Source organism: Ictidomys tridecemlineatus, chromosome 13 (genome assembly GCF_052094955.1).
Source record: "Ictidomys tridecemlineatus isolate mIctTri1 chromosome 13, mIctTri1.hap1, whole genome shotgun sequence".
NCBI lineage: Eukaryota > Metazoa > Chordata > Mammalia > Rodentia > Sciuridae > Ictidomys > Ictidomys tridecemlineatus.
Window position 1 is genome coordinate 17,928,073 of NC_135489.1, and position 24,607 is coordinate 17,952,679.

The window sequence follows — 24,607 nt, forward strand, 5'->3', positions numbered from 1 at the left end:
AGTAAATCCAGTGGGAACTCTTCAGTCTTTGTCCTTCCTAATCTTTGCAGTTATTGCTATTGTTGTTCTTCCTGAGAGACTGAGAATATAAATAAAGAGGAAGAATAAAAAACCACCTTACAGCATCCCTGAATCCCCACCTACTGCCCCCAGAAAGCCGAGCTATCTAATTCTGACCCTTCCTCCTCCTCGGAAGCCACCTGCTGGCTCATTATTCCTTTGGCACTAGAACTATATCACCTGTAAGTAGCTGCTCCCAAATTCCAGCAATACCGGCCTCTGAAAGTAATTCCAGTCCTGTATTTCCACATGCTAGTAGTTGGATGGCCCATGGAGCCAGCCTCCTATTTAACACGTGTCACCTATACCCTCCCACTAAGCCTACAGTGTCTTCTTAGTCCTCAAGAACCACTACTCCTTCTTACTGCACCTTCACAGAAATTCAGACCCTGGGTCTGCCGCTCAAGTCAGGCTGTACAGGCATTCATCTTGCCTTACCCCAAGGCCACCCCCACAGAGCCACAGACTTCCTTCTGAGGCACAAATCTAATCATGTCACTCTTCTGCCAAAAAACATTCCATTATCATATATTATTAAGAGAAATAGATAATAACAAATTCTGAAAACTAAATCAAAATATAGATGAATGTCTGATCTTGAGATGAGAAATGATAAGCATGCTTAAAATTCTCTACTGTAAAAACAATTGTTAAAAGGCAAGTAAGAAATAGAAATAAAATATGCCAGAAATAATACTAATGAAGTTATAATCTAGACACATTTTTTTAAGTAAATAAGAATATTAATGCCCAAATAAAAGGAAAAAGGGAAAAAACATAAAGGTCAAAGACAATTCACAGTAAAAGAAACATAGTCAATAAAAACACGGAAAACCTGCTCAAACTAGTTATCAAGAAAATTTCAGTTAAAATAACCACATCACTTATAAAATTTGTTAACAAGAAACACTAAAACCTGTATGGTGAAAATCAAATTAACACACAGCAGATGTGCAAGCTTTTGGAACAGTAATTTGACAAAATACTTTGTGAACCCTTAAGATTAACATTGTTTGATACAATATGTTTATTTCCAGGATCCTAACCTAAATATTAAGTCAGAAATACAGACAAGGACTTATATACAAGGATGTTCAGTGAAGCAGCATCCTAATTTTGGCATCTGTTTTTTAAAAATTGGAAACAACCTAAATATATAATAAGGAAATAGGTAAATAATTTGAGTATAGCCATATGATAGAATGAATGTTGCAATCATTACAAATCATGCTTTCTAGGTATAGTTAACCACATGGCAAAATGCCAATGTTCCACTTTTAAGTGAAATAAAACTACATAGTCACTTGCATGTTCAGAGTATAGTCCCAATTTCACTTATTTAACACTTAAATATATATGAGTATAGCAAGAGAGACTAGAAAAAAACAGCACACAAAATGTTAATTGTATTATCTTGTAGTGGAATTATAGAACATTCTGTTTGTATTTCTAATTCTTACATTATAAATAATGCATATTATTTTCATAACTAGAAAAATAATGCTCTGAAATAAAATGCATAAAGTTCAAGACCCATTGACTTGATAAACTACTTTTCCAGCTTTAATCAACGGGCTCCTACACCATAAAGAATTCTTCAAGTAGATCTTATCACTACCCCTTTGTATAAACTTTTCTGAACTGATGTTTAAAGGAGGATGGCATATAATTTTTTTTTAATCGAAGGATTGAACCCAAGGGTGCTTAACACTGAGCCATATCTGCAAGTGCTTTTTATTTTTTATTTTGAGACAGAGTCTCACTAAGTCGCTTAGAATCTCATTAAGTTGCTGAGGCTGGCTTTGAACTTGCAATCCTCCTGCTTCTGCCTCCCAAGCTCCTGGGATTACAGGTATACCCACTATGTCTGGCTTAAATATTTCCATAAAACACTTAAACAACCTAAGTAATGTGATGAATTTATACTGCATATTAGTAAATATGAAGTTACATATAGGAAGTAAAAAAAAAAAATCAAGGCTTTCTGAGTCTTACTCTGTATTTAATTCACTCATTCTACACTCACCTCAGTGCCTATTATGTTCTATATTTGTGCAAGGCACTGAGGACAAAAAGAAGAGTAAGAAATGGCTTTTCTAGTCATGGAACCTAAGTAACAGATTGAATCGAATAACAGAGAATGACATGTAATAACAGGGTAGTATGAATGGTACTATAAAAAGAGGCGAGTTGCAAGGCACAAGAAAGGGACACAATGGAAAAAGTACCAACTCCACCTGGAGTGACCATAAAAGCGGTATGAAAGAGCACTCCTGGCAGAAAGGTAGCAGGATATGAAAAAGAACAAGGATCAGAAACATCACAGGATAGACACTGATAAAACCCACAGGTGATCAATATAAAGAATGCAAGGAATGCTTCCCTGGAGTATCGGGGTCACATTAAGGCTTTTGAACTTGATCTTGCAGGCCCGGGAGCCACTAAAGAACTTTTCTCAGAATCATCAGGGGTGTTTGGGAAATACAGATTCCTGGGCCTGATATCAGACCTGAATCTATATGTCTAAGAATGTGCCAGAATCTGTATAATGAGTACTCCAGATGATCTGATGCAAGGAAGTCTGAAAACTACTATCCAAACCCTTTAATGGAGTAATATGATCAAATTCAATCATATAAAGTCTTCCACCAGCAATGATTACCAAAAAGGAGCTACAGCAGCGACAGGAATATGAAATGGAGGCAACAGAAGCCATCCAGGTGAAAGTGTGCAGTAGAGATGAGAATGTAAACTGTGGGATGGAAGGAGATGCTGACCTTTTCTCACAGCACTGTGCTTTATACTGGCTTTTCAAACATTGGACCTGTAAGCTACTCTTAATGCTTTGTACCTTCCAACACTAATGTCAGTGAATAACACATAAAATTATGTATAATAAGTGTATCGTATCTAATATAACATCAGTGATATGAAAAATGGTTAATAATGATAGCTACTACATACTAAACCATTGCTACAGCCCAAGCACCAAGCTAGATATTATGGTAGCTTATGTCACTGCAAAAGGTAAAATACCACCTTATAACACTGCTAAGGAGACAGACCTAACATGAGGTAGGAACAACTAGATGAAATAAGGAGAACTCCACAGTGCTTTAACAGATACTGTTTTCCCAGTAAAGATCTGCAAAATTCTTTTAGCAAAGAGATAGGGATGATGTGGCACAAAGAATGCAAGAGCAAACATGTTTGGTAAAGAAATTAGTGAAGCAGCAAGAGCAGCTTAAAGTAAAAAGAAGGCAAGAGTGAGGACACAAAGTGGACCTCAAACTCTCTCATGAGATGTCAGCCACACATGTGCCCCTTTCGGCACCCCCAGATTTTCCAATTTCTGTCTTTCTGGAGGTACTCCAGCAGATAGTCAGGTGCTTGGACTACTAGAAGAGTAGTCATGTGCTTGGACTACTAGAAGGTTATCTAACATCTGGTACCATGACATCTGCATGTGATTGTGTGAGAGTCCTCTCATCATTCTCAGAGCTACTGATTGTGTCATTGTGCAAACCCTGAACTTACCAGTAACTCACAGAAAGAGTAAGGAAAAGAAAACACCACCAAAATGAAACAGCTGAAAGTAAAACAGGAGAAAAAAGTACATGAGCTGTAATCTCTGACAGGCCTGCAGAGCCTATGTTACCTGACAAGTGGCTTCTCTAATGTAAAAATCTTATTACAACAAAATACACATGCCCAGCAAAGTTAACCACTGACCCATCTTATTTTCTAACTAGCAATGTAAAGTTTAGTTACAGGTAAATGAAAAAAGTATCTATCAAATGCCAAGGGTCTCACCTTAATTATAGATAGAGCACTAAGATAAATTCCTTCAAATCACTGTATATTCTTAATAATTTCAAATATAGGCTATCCGATCCAGGAAATATTTAACAGGAATGTTTGCTCTGTCACCTTTATTAAGAACCTCTGAAGTGTGTGCTCTCAAATTCATCTTTAATTTATTATAGAAGATTAAATTCAATTCTACAAATATTTGTGGAGTGCCTATTATCTCCCAGATGCTTGGGAAAAAATAAAGCCTCTTACATTAATGAAATAGTTTCAAAATTTACTTAAAAAGAGCCAACAAGGAATCATAAGGTATAAGGTTCACACAAATGAAATGCTCTCAAATTACTAATAAAACTCAATGATAAATGCAAAATACACACATATGTTAACACCTACTTAAAAAGCTCATAAAAAAGATATATTTGACATCTTTATTATAAATATCAAGTCTGTTATAACTTTATATTTTCTGTATGAGGAAAATATAGATCTGTCACTTCAGATCTTAAATAAGAACTCTGACTTAAAATACAACAGAAATGCAATGTTGGAAAACAGTATTGTGTTGCTTCCTCACCACTGAAAATCAAACCTGTGGCAGGCAATCATGCAAAGAATACAAGGTAAAATTGTTTCTCAAGTGAAAAACCCCAGGAAAATAACAGCACCATGATGATAGGAGTAATCTTTATTCAAGCATGGATATTTTTTAGTACACATACAAAACAAACATACACTAGATGCAATATACCCCAGGAACAAAAGGCAATAATTTTGAATCTGCTGAGGAAAAAATGTTGATGTTTCATTGTTATAACATTTATCACCATAATAAGTTTGAATACATTCAGGTTAAATCATGTCTGCTGAAACACCTGACAGCTTTCTCCCCTAAAACCAATATCATAATGTTGTAAAAGTCTTAACAAGGATTAATATTTTAAGTGCACTTCATGTATCCAATGACTAAAAGAAATTTAAAACACTGGCAATAATTTTACTCATTCACCATTCAATTCAATGGTCGTGATTTCAAAGCTTACTTAATATCATAATTTTCAAGACTATCCTTTTAAGTAATCTTGTACAATAATTTACTGTTTTCATGAACAAGTACTGAGTTCAACATATAATGAATGATATATATGGTTCATATTTCCATATAAAAATAGAGTTGATTTATACCAGAAGGCTTTATATATATATATTTTTTTTTTTTTTTAAATCAGAATCTGCTTTGAAACTAGAGATTAAAGATACAAAGAACTGGCAAAAAAATGTCCCAACACACACACACACACACCCCTCTATAATTGTCAATCTTGAGTCCTAAAATAGAACAAAAGAAAATTTGTACTTGGCAAATCATAAATTTTCTATTTTGCAAAATGAATCATTATATATATATATATATCCACTTATGATGCATACTCTAAAAATTTTTATTTCCTACATATTGTAAGAAAAATTTGTTTATTACTCAATGATCTTTTGTTAGGAAAAATAAAAGAACAATAATTTAAAAAATAATAACTTTCCCCTTGGATTTTGTATATGATATTTTCTTGAAGAAAATCCTTTAGAAGAATCTCTGAAATTCTGATGCACACTGATAAATATAAAAGGTACACTGAATAAAAACAAACTGATGTCTTAAAGTGCTTTTAAAATATTCTACAACCAATAAAAAAAATAAAATATTCTAAAAATTACATGGGGAAAAACCTCCCCATCTCCTAAAAAGTATTTACAATATGATTTCAATAATGACTGTTTTAATTTTGGTAAAAATGGAAGAAAGATAGGGAGGAAGGAAGAGAAAGAGAGGAGAGACTGGAGACGGAAACATTAAAAACTAGGAATTATCAAGAAAATGTGTAAGATTGAAGTGGATATTTGGTGCCCTCTGCTGTTGTACTACTGTTAGTTAACACCAGTTGTGAGGGTAAATGAAGGGAGTTCTTTTCAGAGAATCCATTCACCCTGAAATCAGATCATATACTATTCACTTATCTTGATTATTTGCTTTTGAATAAGATACGATTCCACAATTGGGTATAAATGACAATGTAGTCATATAGTTCATGTTAGTTCACTTCCTTTCATGTTTCTTCATTAATATCAAAAACAAATAAACTAAAAAAATATATTTAACATATTAAAGGATTTTAATGTTAAAATTTATTTATAAATCATTCCATAAAAGTAAATTATAAGTATTAAATATAAAAATTTATATCATGCCTTTTACAAAGAAAATATCTTCCAAAGCTATTTCTACTAGCATATCTTACTGCATAATAATGCATGAATAACATCCAGATTGTATAGATATATTAATAGTCTTCTTATTATATACTCATTTACAATATAAATTGTAAAACAGTAGCATAAAAGAGATTGATTTTTTTTCTTTCTTTTTTTTTTTTTTTTTGGTACTGGGTATTGAACTCAGGGGTACTTGACCACTGAACCACATCCCCAGCCCTATTTTGTATTTTATTTAGAGACAAGGTCTCACTGAGTTGCTTAGCACCTCACAACTGCTGAGGCAATTCTGTTTCAGCCTCCCAAGTCACTGGGATTACAGGCATGCGCCACAGTGCCCAGCCTGATTTTCAATTCTTCCCAAAGAGCCAAGTTACCAAAGCAACGAGGCTAGGAGCCCTTCTCTAGTCCATGGACTTTCATATGAATCGGAAAAAAATGTTCCCTAGCATCAATTCCACTATCTTCCAATAAAAAAAGCTACCTACCTCAGAGAGGTTTTACAAATAGCTAATAGATAATGCAAGCAGTATTCTTTTCACTGGTTGGAGGGAGATAATAAAACCTGGCTCATTTTATCTTGAATGTGTTAAAAGTACACATGAAAATAGTGTTAAACCAACTGAAAAAAAAAAAAGAAATTGTAAAATCCCAAAGGTCTATTATAAAATACCTTCCTGAGTATGCCAAATCCCTGCATGCATCTGTAAAGGAATCTGTAAATGGTAACAAGGTGAGATTCTGGGAAGCTCACTTGGTAAGGAAAAGTATAAGACTGAAATGAAAATAATAATAATACAGCTCTAATCTACCCTAGTCACTGTTGAACAACCCCTAACTTCAGAAATATTGACACTCCATGGATTTAAATCACTTTTAATTTTCTCCTTCTTGCCAAGCCCTAAAAAACAAATGCCAAATGTCTTCTTTGATATAAAGAGAGCAACTAAGAACAGAACAGGAAGGAAGAGCATGAGGAAAAGACTAACAGTAAACAAAGATGAATGGGGGGAGAGAAAGGGAGAGAGAAGGGAAAGGATATGGAAATGGTAGAAGACCTTCAATGATACACAAAAGTATAAGAGGTTATGATGGTCAAGGGGGAGGGGGAATAAAAGGGTGAGAATTGAACAACAGCAGAGGAGGCAGATAGGGAAGGTGGGAGGGGTGGGGAGGGGGGATAGTAGGGGATAGGAAAGGTAGCAGATTACAACAGTCACTAATATGCCATTAGGTAAAAATGTGAGTATGTAACAGATGTGATTCTGCTATCTGTATTTGGGGTAGAAATGGGAGTTCAAAACCCAATGGAGTCAAGTGTATGAAAGATGATTTATCAAGAGCTCTGTAATGTTTGGAACAATCAATAAAAATAAATAAATAAATAAATAAATGAATGAATGAATGAATGAATGAATGAATGAATAAATAAATAAATAAATAAATAAATAAATAAATAAATAAATAGGGGCTGGGGATGTAGCTCAAGCAGTAATGCGCTCGCCTGGCATGAGCGAGGCACTGGGTTCAGTTCTCAGCACCACATAAAAACAAAATAAAGATGTTGTGTCCACCGAAAACTGAAAAATAAATATTAAAAAATTCTCTCTCTCTCTCTCTTTAAAATAAATAAATATATTCCTAGGAAAAAAAAAATTTTTCTCCTCCCTGTCCCATTGGCCCACATCTCACTCTTCTCAGTATGCCAGTTCACCATGCCCACTCACATCTGCGCATGGTGCCACCTTTGCCTAAGATACCCGTCCACACTTTTCCTCCTGCTGTCAAGCCTTGTTTCTTCAGAAAGGCCTTCCCAACAACCCCTGAGGTTAGTTCATTTCTTCATAGTTGTGTCCCATGTGGTTCATACCTTAAGTAGTCTAAGGTTCATCAGGATGAATTGCACACCTGTGTCCCACACAGAGCAGAATTCCTAAGTGCCAGGGCCTGCTGGGTGTGGATGTGATTAGTGCATTCTACAACTGGTTCTAGCTTGGGGCCTAGCTTATGGTATGCACTCAATCTGTGTGGAACAAATGCATGAATCAATCAATCAACCAACAAGAGTATTAAACTAGTACGTGTTGAACACCAATTGTGGTAATAAATGTTTTTAAACATCCTATTTTATTTCATTACAACACAATTATTCCAATTTTAAAGCTAAAATCAAATTGAAACTAAAAGGCAAGTCAGTCACTCAGGGTAACACAGCAAGTCAATGGTGAAAATATGGGAGAAATCAGGTTCCCCCTATGTCTGCCTCATATTTCCCACGTTTTTAATATCAAGAGGTTCTCAGTCTAAGTTCTACAGAGATGTGTGAAACAGGAGGTGGAAAGAGAAAGGGCGAATGCATTAGTCAGCCCTCAAATACTGGGTTATTTATGGAAAGTCAACGCACACCTTGTGCTGAGCACTGGAAATACCAGGTTCCTATTCACTCTTTAGCCCTTTACAATTAAGCTTCTGCTACCAATGTCCTGGGAAGACAGTTCCAAAAGGGAACACTAATGACCTCATTGAAAACCACATTTCGACCCTTGGAAGACTCAATCAACATCTACTACATTTGACACAGTGATTCTCAACCTTTTCTACAACTTTTTGATTCCTTGTTGGCAGATTTGACTCCTACTGTTTCCCTTTAAACTTGTGTTCCTGAGAGTTCATCTCTGAATGATCTTGTCCACCTCTACAGTTTTAAGTACCATCTGTATGTTGGTAAGGACATCCATATGTCCTATCATAACCCTCTATTCAAGTTTCACTTTTAAACTGCCTTACAGACATCTTGAGACAGATAGTACAGAGGAACCTCATATTCATCATATTCTAACACACCTATCACTATCCCGCACAGAAGCCTCTGGTATTCAAAATCACTCAAAACCTGTGAATCCACTGTCCCAATCAATCATTAGGTCCCTTGGAATGCAACTCATAAATAACTCTTAAATTTAATCTCTCTTCTATGTTCCCTCTTATCAGTTTTATATACTGATTTTCATATAAAATTCCTTGTGAGGGCAGAATTCTAAAGCTAATTTTTAAAATAGCTTGAAGGCCAACGGGGTGAAAGATCAAGTTTCAGTATCCTCCCATGGTATAGGGACCATGCCTCATTCCCCACACCTGCCTCCCAGCCAGCCCTCCAGCAACACTAGCTACACATTTCCACTTCCCTCTCTGCTAATGCTACCCATACCTCCCAGAACACAATGCAACCCATCTCCATCAGCTTTTACCTGTCTATATTCTACTCATTCTTTAATGTTCTCTCCTCCTAGAAGCCAGTTCTGATCATCTCCTGTCAAGATGGGTTTCTGCAATACTCTCTGCATCCTGCAGCCACCCCACTTCCTGTAGTGCACTGTGTGGGCCTGTTCATACTTCCTGAGAGTAAGTGTCATATCATACCCAAATTGGCTCTCCAGGCCTTAACACAGTACCCAGGAGTCAATGAATGTTTACTGAACTAGACTGATTCAATTATTTTCTAACAGAGGCTATAAAAGTCAAGAAGTTTCAAAATCTTTTATATGGTTTAATACAGAGCAGATTTTTAAGTACATTAAAAGAGAAGAAATTGCTTTTTCCTCAAAGTACTAAAACATTAACATTTAGTCACAAATCTTTGTATTTCAATCAGATTAGTTAATAATACCTTCAAATTCCTAAATAGGAGTTAAAGTGTTATAATCAGGGCTAGAAAAACCCGGCTGCTTAGGTAAGGTCACAGGGTTTAATCTACGGAGTATTCCCATTCTCAAAGCAATCTACTATTTGATTTATAAGGTGAGATGGTGAGAGAAATTTCTGTGCTGTGCCTCACATACATTCTACAACCATCTAAATTTCTTCATAGTATAGTGTGTTTCTATTAATAATGAATTTCCAAGGAAGAACAGAACTGATCTGAATTTAAAACCATCGCAGAAGACAACTTTTCCTTGGCTCAAAACACAGAAAATAATACTTAATATGAACTACAAACAACTTTTATGTCCAAGTCATGGGCCAGTATAGCACTACAATTATGGGGTTAATATATTAAGTTTCAGAAAAGATAGTCATCTTGGATATTTGGTGGGTTTTTTTCAATCATAATAAATCCAGTTATGTCTAATTCAAGGATCCTTTTAAAACCCCTGGAATTAGCCCCCCCAAAAAAGTAAATACAAATTAAAAATTTAGTTAGTTTTGAGAATTTAGTTTTATTGCTTAGTAGAATAACTGGTTTTACATTCATAGTAACCTAAACTCATTACCTTCAAACTAAAGAAAAAGTTGGTAGACAGTTAACCTGAGTTGGAAATTTTCAAAGTACTCATCCCTAATTCTAAGAAATATACACAGATGGTGCACAAACACATGTAAATGAGCATATACACTCTAGCAGCCTGTGTGCAGCATACTTTTCTATGTGTATGAGAGTTCTATAAAACTGAATTTGTATTTTAATGGAGAATTTGGAGCAGGTGTCTGACTTGGGTGGGTGGAGGGAGGGCCAAATGAATGCTGAAAGATCAGTTACAAGGTATCATCTGAGGAAAAGATTATGAATTAGGATGGTAAAGGCAAAGAGAAGACTGCTTTCAGAAGCAGATAAAAATGATTAAAGTTCACTTTGAATTGATTTCCAAAGGAAAAGGGTCAGATAACACCTGTGATTATTAACATCTACAATGGAACAAATGGTGACATTTACTGGGACAGAGAAAGTGCCAGCAAACTTTTTCTGTAGAGTCACATGCCAAATAAAGATTGAGGGTAATACAAGGTTTCTGTCACATAACTGTTTTGTTTTTTTAGATATTTATTTTTTAGTTGTAGTTGGATACAATATCATTAATTAATTTATTTATTTTTATGTGGTGCTGAGGATCGAACCCAGGGCCTTACCCGTGCTAGGTGAGTGTTCTACCGCTGAGCCACAACCCCAGCCCTATACTCAGTTTTTTTGACTTAAAATGTAAACACTATCCTAAGTTCAAGGGCCCCACTGACTTGTAAACTACTATTTGCAGACTCTAGATACTGCAGAACAATGTGGAATGAAAGGATCCAAAAATTAAGAATTCAATCCCAATGAAGTTGAGGTAGAAATTTAGGATAAAAAGAGAGAAATACTAAATCTTAAAAGAAATACCCACTATCCACTGAGATGTAGAAAGCACAGTTGGAAATCTTAAGCAACACACCATTGGCCCATACCCTTGGCCCATGCTCTTGTAAAATGAAGGAAATATGCAAGCACAGGGAAAATCGGCACAAAATTGTGCAGCTCTACCCTGAATCTACCTCCATTCCAGGCCCTGATATAGCCCTTCTATAAATATTGGACCCCCAGCCAATTCATGGCTCCTTCTCACTCTCACGACAGCCCACATTCTCCCCTGAATGTGTTTCTACCTTCCTAAATAAACCTGTCTATGCCTTTGTTTGTCTGGCTCACGCTAAAACTCTTTCTGTCACATATGCTCAGAACCCTGCTGGTCCTGAATTGAGTTCCCCTCTCCTTTGGAACTCCTCGGATCCTTCTCCAGAGACATCTCTCCTCCAGTGACAAAATTAGTTAATTCATGAGTTCAGTCTAGTGAAAGAGAAAAACCAACAGACAGAAAAAGCTCTGAAAACTTCAAGCAGGACAACACCAAAAAAAAAACCTTACCTGGATACTTCATATTTAAATTGCTAAAAACCAAATGTCACTGTAAAAAGTGGAGATGAAGCAAGCAGTACGACCATACCAGGAACAAAGAAAACAGCAAAATTCTGAAAAGTCTTGCAGGGCTAAAGAGAAAACTGAATATTAAAGGGACCAAGATCCCAGCAAAACGGGAGGAGTCATTCATCTCCTACCACGTGCCAAACATGGAAGCTTTGTGAGGAGACTGAGACTCCACAGAAAGCCTCTAAAAAAAAAAAAAAAAATTAAAAAGTTTTTAGTAAAGTTGTCACATTAAGAAGACAAGGAATAGGGTTGGGGTTGTGACTCAGCGGTAGAGCACTTGCCTAGCACATGCAAGGCCCTGGGTTTGATCCTCAGCACCACATAAAAATGGATAATTAAAATAGGGGCATTGAGTCCAACTACAACTAAAAAATAAATATTTTTAAAAAAAGGAAGACAAGGAATAGATTCAAGACTCGACAAGAAAGAGCCTTGTTAAAATACTCTAGGCTCTCGGTTAGAAGTCCTGGAAGACTACACCATAGAAGTGGAAGTAAAATCAGAGAGGCAGAGATTTCAAACACTGTCACTCAACCCTAACTCAGGCTAGTCCCCCAACTGAATTAAGTTGACTAGCTTTTCTTCTGTTTCACCAGAATAAAAGGGTGAGTCCTCTCTAGAAGAAGACATCATTTGAATGCAATTACATTTTTTAAGACTTTATAATGTTTTGTATTTAATAAAAATGCACTGGGAATGGTGTGGTGGCGCAGGCCTGTAATCCCAGCTGCGTGGGAGGCTCATATAGGAGGATCCCGAGTTGAAAGCCAGTCTCAGCAACTTAGTGAGACCCTAAGCAACTCAGCAAAACCCTGTCTCTAAATAAAATACAAAACTTGGCTGGAGATGTGGCTCAGTGGTTAAGTGCCCTGGGTTCAAAATGTATTGGACATTCTAAGAGATTAGAGCATATGACTGAAAACGCAAGCAATAGAAAGAGCCCCAGATGCCACAGACATTAGAATTGGCAGACAAGGACTTTATATAAACCAGCAAGGTGCACACATCCATCAAAACACCACAGGTACTGTTACCCAATGAACTGCCTATAGGACCTCCCAGAATCTCTACTCGACCCTAATCTCGGTTATCTTTGAGGACAGGAGCAGAAGGTTAGAAGTTCCTCTTCAGGAAGGCTAGCCCAAACCAGCTGGATCTAGAGATGGCTACAAGAGTGATCACCAGACAATAAATAACTTCATTGTAACCCAACTTCCATACTAGTGGCACACCTACCAGTTGCCAGGACAGGAAGCACCTGTGGAAGAGGGAGAGGAGCCACGATACTCACACTGTTTTCACCCTGGAGGGCTGACCTAGAGCTCCAGAAATGGTTGAGAGAAGAACCTGACTGCAAGTTTACATCTGGAATAAGGAGCCTAAGCCAGGGCTCCAGGAAAGGTGAGAGGAACCCCACTGGGAACAGACTGCAGTTCTCTGGTAGAGCTAATTTATATGATGTCCTTTGTTTGTGTCTCTCTTCCTTGCACTTTCTTTTGTCTCCAACAATGGCTTCCTCTCATCCTTTGCAATGGTCTTCTAAAAACTTTCAAACTTCTCATTAAAATATTTCTTACCTCTGGATAGCCTTGACCAGCTGGATCTCATCACATCCATCTCATCCAGAAAGTGGGAAAGAAGGAAACCCCTGAGTGGGCACCTGGGGTAAAAGCCCATAGTAGATACCAAGCTAAGGCAAATTTTTAAAATATGTAATTCATATTCTTAATTTGTTCTTCTTAATTTGCCAGGCAGCACCCAACATATGGGCTCTCCTCTTCTGGATATCTGCTCTGAGTCAAACCAGAAGGTGAGTTGTGGTTTCATGTAATTTTTAATGAGTTTTTGTTTATTACTTTATTATAGTCTGTGTTTGTGATAACTAGCTTGACAGAGGCTAAGGGATTTGATGGCTATAGCAACAGTCCTATTAGACATCCCACCAATTCTTGCTCCAGCCACCAGATAAGCTTCTTTAAAAAAGTCCTGAGGGCTGGGATTATAGCTCAGTTGGTAGAGTGCCTGCCTTGTATGCACAGGCCCTGGGTTCAATCCCTGGCACCAAAAAAAAAAGAAAAAAAAAAAAGTCCTGAATATAGCAGTAGACACAATTTGATTCAAACTCACCAGGTAAACTGCCCCTAGAGTACCTAGAAATAATTAGCAAGGAGAAAATAAAATTAAAATTTTAATTTTTCTTTAATATAAAAGAGGGTTAGATAAAAAATGGGGGCCTAGGAATGTGGATCAGGGGTAGAGCATTTGCCTAGCATGAGTGAGGCCCTGTGTTCAATCCTCAGCACCACAAGAGAGAGAGAGAGAGAGAGAGAGAGAGAGAGAGAGAGAGAGAGAGAGAGAGAGAGAGAGAGAGAGAGATACAAAAACAATTGAGAACTCAAAAGCTATAGAATGTTTTCCAAACATATATGAGGTCCTGGGCTTGATCCCCGGCACCACCACAAAAAACAACAACAACAACAACAACAAAAAAAAACCCTCACATACCAAGATGGTAGATATGGTAGATTTAAACCCAAATATATTAATTTTAAGATAAATATAGAAAGGATAGCAGAGATTGTCAGTGGTCACAGCAGTTAGCCAAAGAATAGCAGAGATAAGAGGCTTATAAGAAACAATTTAGGGGAAAAGAATCAGTAGCTTAGTAAGGAAGAAGATGTGCATACAATGTTTTATTTACAACTAATTCTAAAAACATAGTAGAGTTGATTAACATTAAATATATCCTTAAATGCAAAGTTTCCTATTTATAAGTTAAACTTTAAAAATACTGTCTCCTCCCCATCCCAGAAAAAAATAATTTACTACTATCTACATGGTCTGGACATTTCAGGAAATACACATACTTTAATAGGCCAATAATAACAGAAAAGACAAAAATCCCTGGTTGCTATTCTCAAGTTAAGACGCAAGCATTCAGAAAGTAATACAAGTTCCAATTATAAAGACCCACACAACATTTCTCTTTTGGGTTATCATATCTGTTTTTATGTCAGAGGTTAACAGAATATTTAAGCATCTCTACATCAAATAATTACCTTAGCTAACAACAAATATCCTGCATGTTAGAAGAACATGATAATTTTATTACTGGAATATTCTAATATCTCTCAATATTTCTCACAGAATGGAAGGTGACAAATGATTTGACAGAAGAAATGTATTTCTTCTCTTACAGTCATAGATGTTTTCTCAAGACTGGTTAGTCAAGTCTCCTAACTTTATTAAAGATTAGACAATGATTACTATAATATAAAATTTTGTCCTAGTAACCATTTGGAGCAACCAAAACTGGATTTATATATACTAAAAAGCCTATAATGGATATATGATTAACACACTCATATTTCTATTAAAATATTCATTAAAGTTTGGGGGTAGAATGTTAAGCAAGTTTAATTGATTCTTCAAAGGTCATGTGTATCATAAGAATTCTACTAAGGACAAAAACAGTTCAGTAGACAAGGCCTGGGATCCTATACACAATGTCGTTTGCCTTGTCCCTGTCTGTACCTTACAGTGCCCTTTTCACAGTGAATCAAAAAGTCAATTCCATCAGTAAAATTTTTTTACAGAATGAATTTTGCAAGCATAAAACACAGAGTATGTTCTTAGTAGGTTACATTTGACTTCTAAATTCCATTCTCTCACCTAGTTACATAGAATACAAAGCTACTGACCTTTGCAAATATAGCCCATTCATTTTTTTCAGGCTTTTGACTAATTAGACAACAGAGAAAGAAATGTAAGGTGAAAGAGAAAAAATCCTAGTCATTTTTCAATTTCTTCAACCTTGTCATTTTTCCATACAACTAGGATGATTCTGATTAGTACAACGAAGCTCCAGATGTAAAGGTGATGAACAGAAAATCACACACACCTGGGCTAAGAAATGAGTTTCCATGGCAGTAGGGCTTTCTAGTTTCACTGTTAAGCCTTCTGACCCAGACATTTCCCAATATCTCCTCCCAAGAACCAGTGTCTGAGGCAAGTGTTTCATGAGAAGACTTGTCAAAAAGATCACTTGATATACCCAGACCGTCCTCTTATTCTATTCATTTATTTAGTCATCAAATACTACAATGTGTAACCTATGGTTATGTAGTTATTTCTCTTTTACAAATCTTCCCTCTCCCAATCCAGTGCACTATTTAGGCCAGATGTTGTGAGGATTAAGAAAAGAAGATGGCTCTGCCTTCAAGAGATAACAGCCACTTCCTTCCTTTTAGCAGACATCACTGCCTGCTTCTATCCTCTTCCACTGAAAATAACTTAGTATGGTCACCTCCCTTTCTCATCATTACCAACCTCAAGGAAACATACTCCAGTTACAGTGAACTCCCCAACCACACCAAGTGCTTGTACAATGTTCTACCAGTTATGTCTCTAGAAACAAAGATGTTCAGTGGCCTCCTTGACAAAATATAAACTGTACTTCTAACCATCACTGAAACTACCACCCTGTCTTTGTCCACCAAAAGGAAATTTTTTTCAGTCTCCCTCACTTCACCTCAGACTTAAAGATTTCTGACCCAACTAACTCTACAAAACAGCTCTCCTAGTGATCACCCATGGTTTTCCTAATTACTAAATCTAAACACTCTTTTTGTAGTTCTTAATTTTTTTTTTTTTTTTTTGGTACCAGGCATCAACCCCAGAGGCCCTTAACCACTGAGCCACATCTCCAGCACACCCCCTTTTTTTCTTTTATTGACAGGGTCTCACTAAGTTGCTGAGGCTGGCTTTGAACTTGTGATCCTCCTGCCTCAGCCTTCCTAAGTCACTGGAATTACAGACATGCACCACCATACCCTGTGTGGTTCCCAATTCTTAATATTATTTCAGTTCTCTGATCAACTACTGACCTTTAACTACCTTTACAAAGGTTTGTTTTCGATTATATGTGCAATCTAGAATTTTGCGATTTTTCTTTCTCTGCCTCTCACTGGCTCATTTTCCTGCCACCTAAACAAACATACCATCTTCAAATTTATTCACCTTCCATCATGTGTTCCTCAGTGATATGATCATCAGAACATAGGACACAAAAAGCATTTCTGACTGGGGTTTCTGTGTGTGTTTGTGGTACTGGGATTGAACACAGGTGTACTCTATCACTGAGCAATACCCCCAATCTTATTTTTTAGTTTTTGAGAGAGGGCCTCAACATGTTGCCAAAGCTAATCTGAAACTACAACCTGCTACCTTAGTCTTTGAGTAGCTGAAATTACAGGTGTGTTCCATCACACTCAGCTTTTTTAAAGTAACTCTTAAAAGATAATTTACATATAACTTACAGTCTTTATACTGTAATTTTTTCCAAGGCTTTGCAATGTGTTAACAACAGTAAAAATATACTAAATTAAATTTATTCATTCATTTCTTTTCATTCATTAATCTATTCAATAAACATCCACTTAAAAGCATTCAGTTGACTAATAGAATAATCAAGGGATAAAGAATGAAATAAAATAAGGGAGGTATACATCTGAACAGAGAGCCTTATAGGTCAATGTAAGAAGTTTGGGTTTTGTTTTAAAGGTGACAGGAGGTCTTAGTAGGTTATTTGCCCAAGGTCACTCATAGCCAGCAAGTTACAGAACACAAACATACCCCTCACCAAGATCCAAGCTCTTAACCACTCCTTTTAACTGCTTTCCAAAAATGAAGCAAAGGCCATTCCACAAGAAAACTATACCCACAATTCTGAAGTTAATAATGTTGTCTTCAGATGCAGGGGTCAGCAAACTATGGCCCAAGAGCCAAGTCCAGCCCACCTCCTTGCCTTTATGAAGATCTTTACGGGAAAAGCCAGCCACGAGCATTTGTTCACATATTGTCTAAGGCTACTTTCACACTCTCATGCAGAATTAAGTTGCTGTGACAGAGATAACCCACAAAACTTAAAACATTTACTTTATAGAAAGTGTAGGTCAATCCTTGCTCTATCCACCTGTTTTAGGTTCATTTTCTAGAAATTGGGGACAGCAATGACTCACATATTTACAGGGAGGTTAAGGAAGAGAGTATATCTGGAAAACTCTCATGACAGCCAGTACTTCCTAATGTAAGCTGCAGTCTAATAAATGCTCTGCACTCCAGCATTTTTCTATGAAAAAATAACCTTGTCCCTGCCCTATCTCACCATCATGTCACTTCTTTCTTGGAGGCATTTTGCTCCCCCAGCACACACACCATCTCCCAATCCTGACCTAGAAGAAGTAGGGTGTTTCCTATTATAATCATCCTCAAAGTCTCTTCCACAGTGTGCACATTTCTGATATCAGCCATTCTCCTTTCAGCCCAGCTTACGTCTCTGAAATCATGTTGAATGTCAAGATCTTCTGCTGCCCATTTGTGGAGACACATTCATTCAACTTACACAATACCTTATAAGCCATTCGATCTTTTGCACTTCAACAGTTGAATTTCCAGTCCCATTACTTCTCTCCATATCATTCCATTTAATTTCCCATATCAACATTTATTTCTTAAAGATATTAGACATGACAAAATACTTCTTAAAGAACAACAAAACACTCCTTTCAAACTATTCAACATCCTATCATCACCCAATGATACATCCTCAGCTCTGCTGTGAAGTTCTTCCACAATATGATTCCAATCTACACCTCCAAACATACCTTCCACTAAATTTCCTGAGCCCTTCCCATGCTTCTCTAGTATATACCCTATCGTATGTAATTAGACATGTAGTAACACTAATGTTAGGTAGTTATAATGCATTAAACACTGAAAATAATAAGAAGAAACACTCAATTCTGTCCAGATAGGAGTTCAAACGTACACAATCTTGCAAGAATTCAATGCAGTAATAAAAATAACATAATACCCTTTTGGTCTCCTGGTGAGAAAAAAAATCATAATATTGCAAATTATTCATTCATGGTTATAAAGTTTTATACGACCAGTATAATCAACATAATTAGCAAAATAAATATTTGTTACTTCTAAATAAGCCTGATTGCTAACAGTATTCTAACAAGGCAAAAGCAGGACGTTTTCTATAGGGTTTCCCAATAAAGTCTTTACTTTCCACTGGAAAAAAAACACATAAAAAATAAGATCCAATATCACAGAGTAAATTTTTCCAGGGCTCTTGGTGATGATTTGTTGTTGTTGTTTTTTTAAAATTGGGTGGGTTTTTTCTCCTGAGGTTAGAAAGCCACCCAGAGGACAGCTCTTTAAATATTCCCCTCAGAGGGAGCCTCCAACTCAACATGAGAAAATAGTTAAAGAAATCCCTAATGGTCCAGTCAGCATACATTTTTCATAAAGTGATTATCCTCCTGCAGCTTCAGCTTCCTAAGCCTTTTCCCCTTCCATAATTGTTTTCCTGGTAGGCCAGGCAACAATTACCACTGCTACAAAACTGAGGAGATTCACAAGCAATATATTTTACAATACATAAGTGTAATGTCTCTGATATCTGGTGCTTTTATCACTAATTGCACTATAAAATGCGCTATTAAAACAGGGACAAACAAGATTGTAAAAATCACATAATGGACCATGACCACATACAAAAGGCATTCAAGACTGTTACTGTACCACTGTCTTTTCTCTAATTTTCCAGTTATACAATTATTTTTCTGAATTTTTATTTCTAGGAACACCATCAAGCAAAAGAATATATTTGGGAACTTCCTAACATACACACATGCTCTTAAATACATTGTTTTATACATTTGCTCAAAATTAAAATCATATAGCATGCCAGGCAATATGCTACAACCCCTGATTTCCTAGGGACAGATATGTAGTTCCTTGAAAGAAATGATGGGCACAACAAATGCATTTAACCTGTGATTTCTCCTCAAACTCTAGAGCACAGAACTGAAAGCATGAAGAACAAACAGATGGATTTCACAATCCAATCTATGAAATATAGAATACAACAGAACCAAAAAAACATTTATTTCCTGGGGAAGAAAAGAATGATCAAAGGGTGATATTACTGGAAGTTACTGGAGGATGCGGATCAGTGGAACTGTCCACTACTCCATGTGCCATTAGAACTCACTAACTGGTGGCTAATGTCAAGTTTGCTAATGAGCCTTTCAATCCCTTCACTATTAACTCACTTGTCTAACTATTTAAAAAATGAGAATCATGAATAAGATAGGATTAGCTGGGTGTGATGGCACATGCCTGTAATCCCAGCGGCTGGGACAGCTGAAGCAGGAGGACCACGAAATCAAAGCCAGCCTCAGCAACAGCAAGGGGCTAAGCAACTCAGTGAGACCCTGTCTCTAAATAAAACACAAAAATGGGATGGGGATGTGGCTCAGTGGTTAAGTGCCCCTGAGTTCAATCCCTGTTACCACCCACCACCCCTGGGAAAAAAAGAAAAATTAACAATTAAACATATTTGTACCATCCATAAATAATTCCAATGAATATTTAGATGGGATTAGAATTTCATGTGGTGATTCAGATGAAATACTGTAAGTTTCACTTATCCATTACTAGAGACAAACTCATTCTAATAATACCACAGAACACAAATCCCACAAACCAAATAGTGGCTAGTTTCTAGAAAGCTAAAGACAGGTATGCAATTAATGAGCTGGGATTGCTTGTTGTTTTTTAATAGGACAATCTTCTGCTAAGTGAAGTAGAAACTTCTGCTTTGTAAGTACTTATAAATGTCAGTTGGTAAAGTGTGATTGAGCTTGGGACTGACTTTCTAGACTTGTGCAACTCTGTCATATTTATTCTCAAATATTTTCTTAAATCATTTCTAATGACCAAAACCTTACTAAAATCAAACTGTAATTTTAAAAGAAATGATACATCACAGTTATATATGTCTTAGTTGTACCCATTGTTTTTTTCTCACTGGGGACATTAACTAGTGCTCAACCTTTCATCAAAGACTATTAGAAAATATAAGACAGATGATACATATAATGTTTGCTCTAATTTCAGAAATCCAAGTTACTTCAATCAGAAGAAATAATTTTTCAGCAGAAATAATTTTTAAATATTTACATAGTAAAAATAATTTACTTTTTCGAAATGTAAAATAGTTGAATCATTCCAAAATTTTGCTGGACAAACTTAAAAAATCAGAAGTTTATTTTCCATTAATATTATCTCTCAAAAATTATTCTCTAAGACATACTATAGGTATGTTACTAAATGCAGTAAAATGAGGTCTACATACTTGATGAACACACAACAAAACTCACCTTGTCAGATGCCTCAGAAGCCAAGAGGTTAGTTGCAAGGGTTTGTAGTTTGTGATGGGCTATATTTTTAAGGGCAGCAAGACTACGTCTTGTCATAGCTTGTTTGAGGTTGACTGCTGGGTGACTAAGTGAATCTACTGCAGCAGGAACTGCTTCATCACAAGCATTCAGTATCTCTACTGCTGTTATCCCCATCACACAACGATCCAAAGCACCTGGGAGGCAAATACGTTCACATGTCACACAAGACTGTAAATTTTTTTTTATTTTTTAAGAAAAATTTCTATGTAGAGATGTAGTAGCAGTGAATTCTAGAAATATCTTCTTGTTTTTCTTTTCTTTAATAATCTTCCGTGCAGATTACCTCAGTCTAACACAACTTCCCAACAAGGTTAAGTTCAGAGCCAAGATTTTGACAACCTGCTTCAGGCTTTTTCCACTCTATTCCTATTTCCCAGGTTTCCTTGATTACTCCTACATCGTTACACTATTATAAACATTAAATAAGATGACCTGAATGTCCCCCAAGTTGTACATCAATATTAAATAAAAATATCTTACTAAAATGCATAATTTTTCAAACCAATAAGCAAATTTCCTTGTTTTGTCTTTTTTTTGTTTGTTCATTTGATTCTTGTTTTTCAGTATTGGGGATCAAACCCAGACATGCATGCTTGGCAAGTGCTCTCCCACTGAGCAATACTCCCAGGCCCCAGTCTGAAGTTTGTTAAAAAATATTTTTTTAGTCGTTGATGAACCTTTGTTTTATTTAGAAAGAAAAAAAATGTCCTAAGTAAGTGAAAATCATGAGAATACAGATGATGAAAGTTAAAAGAAGTGATAGTCTATTATTCTTAACTACAGCAAATGGTCATGTAAAAGAATAATAAGAAGGATGGGGATATAGCTCAGTTGATGGAGTCCTTGCTTTGCATGCACAGGCCCTGGGTTCAATCCCCAGCACGACCAAAAACAAACAAAATAATAATAAGAAGAAGAAGTAAAGACAGAAAGGTAGGAAGATTTTGTCTTGAAGGTATTGTGAACTGACATTGTTCAGAGTTCATTCATTGAACAGTAGCATGAACCAAATGTTACTGCTGTCTTCTATCCTAGGATTAATTAACAAGCAGAGTACAGGATAGATTAGAAGGGAAAGAGCAGGCAGAGTAACCAATAAAGATAGCTTAGGTATGGGGAAATAAAACCCTAAATTAGAATAATACACCAGAAAAAAAGAGGAGCTGGGGAAAATCTAATGGGAAAGACTTAGTAATTAACAGCATGCAGGGTTGTGAGGAGGTAGTGGTAAAGTCAATCACATCTCTTCTCTGATACCTCTTCCTTCCAAGAGGGAAGCAATGGAAATAGTTAACTACATAGGTAAGTAAGATTTCATATTTTATAGTCATTCATCAAAGGGGATAAAAGTTACTCTCTAATTATACTTGATTTTACCAAGTACCTTTTTTAATTCATTCTTTGTGTTTCCCCCTATTCTATTCTATGCTTGTAACACAATAAAAAGTAAAAATCTGGGGCTGGGTTTGTGGCTCAGAGGTATAGCACTTGCCTTGCACATGTGAGGCACTGGGTTCAATCCTCAGCACCACATAAAAATAAATAAACAAAATGCAGGGTAAAAAAAAAAAAAAAGTAAAAATGTGGGCTGGGGTTGTGGCTCAGTGGTAGAGCTCTTGTCTAGCATATGTGAGGCACTGGGTTCCATTCTCAGCACCACATATAAATAAATGAATAAAATAAAGTCCATCAACATCTAAAAAAAATGTAAAAAAAAAAGTAAAAAATGTAAAAGACATAGAGAGTCAATAATGTAGTGGCAATATATTATAAAACAGAAAGGTAAGGTCAAATCTCTAGTATGTCAGATACTGCTGGAAAAAGGTCAAATATGTGAAGAAAATATTTGCCACTAAAACCTCTCAACAGCAATTTTAGTAAAAGTTCAGAAACATAAATTTAAATAAACGAAAACAAAAGCACAGGAATGTTTTTGAAATTAGTCTTAAGAATGACACTAGAGGGCTGGGGATGTGGCTCAAGCGGTAGCGCGCTTGCCTGGCATGCGTGCGGCCCGGGTTCGATCCTCAGCAGCACATACAAACAAAGATGTTGTGTCCGCCGAGAACTAAAAAATAAATATTAAAAATTCTCTCTCTCTCCCCTCTCTCCTCTCTCACTCTCTCTTTAAAAAAAAAAAAAAAAGAATGACACTAGACTTTACTTGTATAAAAATCTGATCCTTGACATATTTTTGGTTATTCATAATTTATAGACATTTTCAGCAGACATCTGAATATACATTAACTCATAATTTTATGCTATGTTTGATTAGGTAATTCAGTTCAAAAAGATGAATATATTTAACTAAGTCAATGTAAAAATTGGAATTTTAAAAAACTCAGAAGGGCAGAAAATGAATAAAAAGAAAAAAAGCAACAGAACAAAGTAAATGACAAGAACTCATATGCTAATTTCTAATAATATTCGGCAAGCATTAATGATATTTGCATTTGTACAAGGTGATCTAATTAAACCTATTAAAATAGGAATATGATGTGGGAATCACTTTTGCCAAGTAGCAAAGATGATAAAAATGTTATTTAGGCTTGATAATGATTACATAAGAATACTTTATGGCACCAGTTATGGCTTAAAGCATGCCACTGTGGGCCAAATAGGATTCTGACCTTGTCAAAGGCCTGTGGGAATGACATGCACAGTTACTGGAATATCAAATGTGAAGAATGAGACAGTTGACCCCTGAAGCACATAAAGAGCTCCAGGAGGAAGCAGTCACCATCTACATCAGTGGCTAACCTTTAATAAGTTCATGAATGGGAGTCAAAAGGTTCATCTGGCCCATTCTTGTTGCTAGTGTTTGACTGTTTAACCAGAATATCTTCATGGCCTGTTCATCACTTTGAAGTGGCTAGTTCATCTAATAAAATGTCCCCATAAAAGAATAACAGATTCTGGACTTCAAATTCCCTAATTATATTTATATTACCTAGCTTTAATTTCATTACACAATAAACACTGAAGACAAAAATCTATCCATGTGAAAAAAAGAAAAAATTAAAACAAATGACACATAAAAGTACAAAATAAAGAAAATGTGTTTTAACCTAGAAATCATCAGTAAAACTCAAAATACCAAACTATGCCCTATACGTATAAACAGGTTTTATATGGCACAGCTTCGTCTGTGAAAATACATTCCCAAAACACGAAGATCAAGTATCTCCTCAGAGTTTAAATACATTTCATACATCAAACCCTGGCTGCATCCGATTTATCCAGCTTCATTTTTTATTTATTTAATAAATAAATAAATTTAATAAATAAATAATGTCAATACCTTCAGGATGTACCTTACGGACTCCCCAGAGACCTATATATCACTAGCTACAGCACATACTGCTAAGAGAGAAAAAGAACATATACCTCCTATTATAGCTAAAATCCAAAACAA

General features: G+C 36.0%; 1 protein-coding gene across 6 annotated transcripts in view; it reads right to left on the minus strand.

The window, feature by feature from the left end:
• Positions 1–24,607, minus strand: part of Wdr7 (WD repeat domain 7) — a 327,637-nt gene that overhangs the window by 226,606 nt on the left and 76,424 nt on the right. For all 6 annotated transcript variants that reach the window (XM_040272677.2, XM_078029968.1, XM_005323039.3 and 3 more), the window contains one exon: positions 21,112–21,326. In XM_040272677.2, coding sequence (XP_040128611.1) covers positions 21,112–21,326 — 215 coding nt within the window. The remainder of the gene's footprint in view (positions 1–21,111; positions 21,327–24,607) is intronic.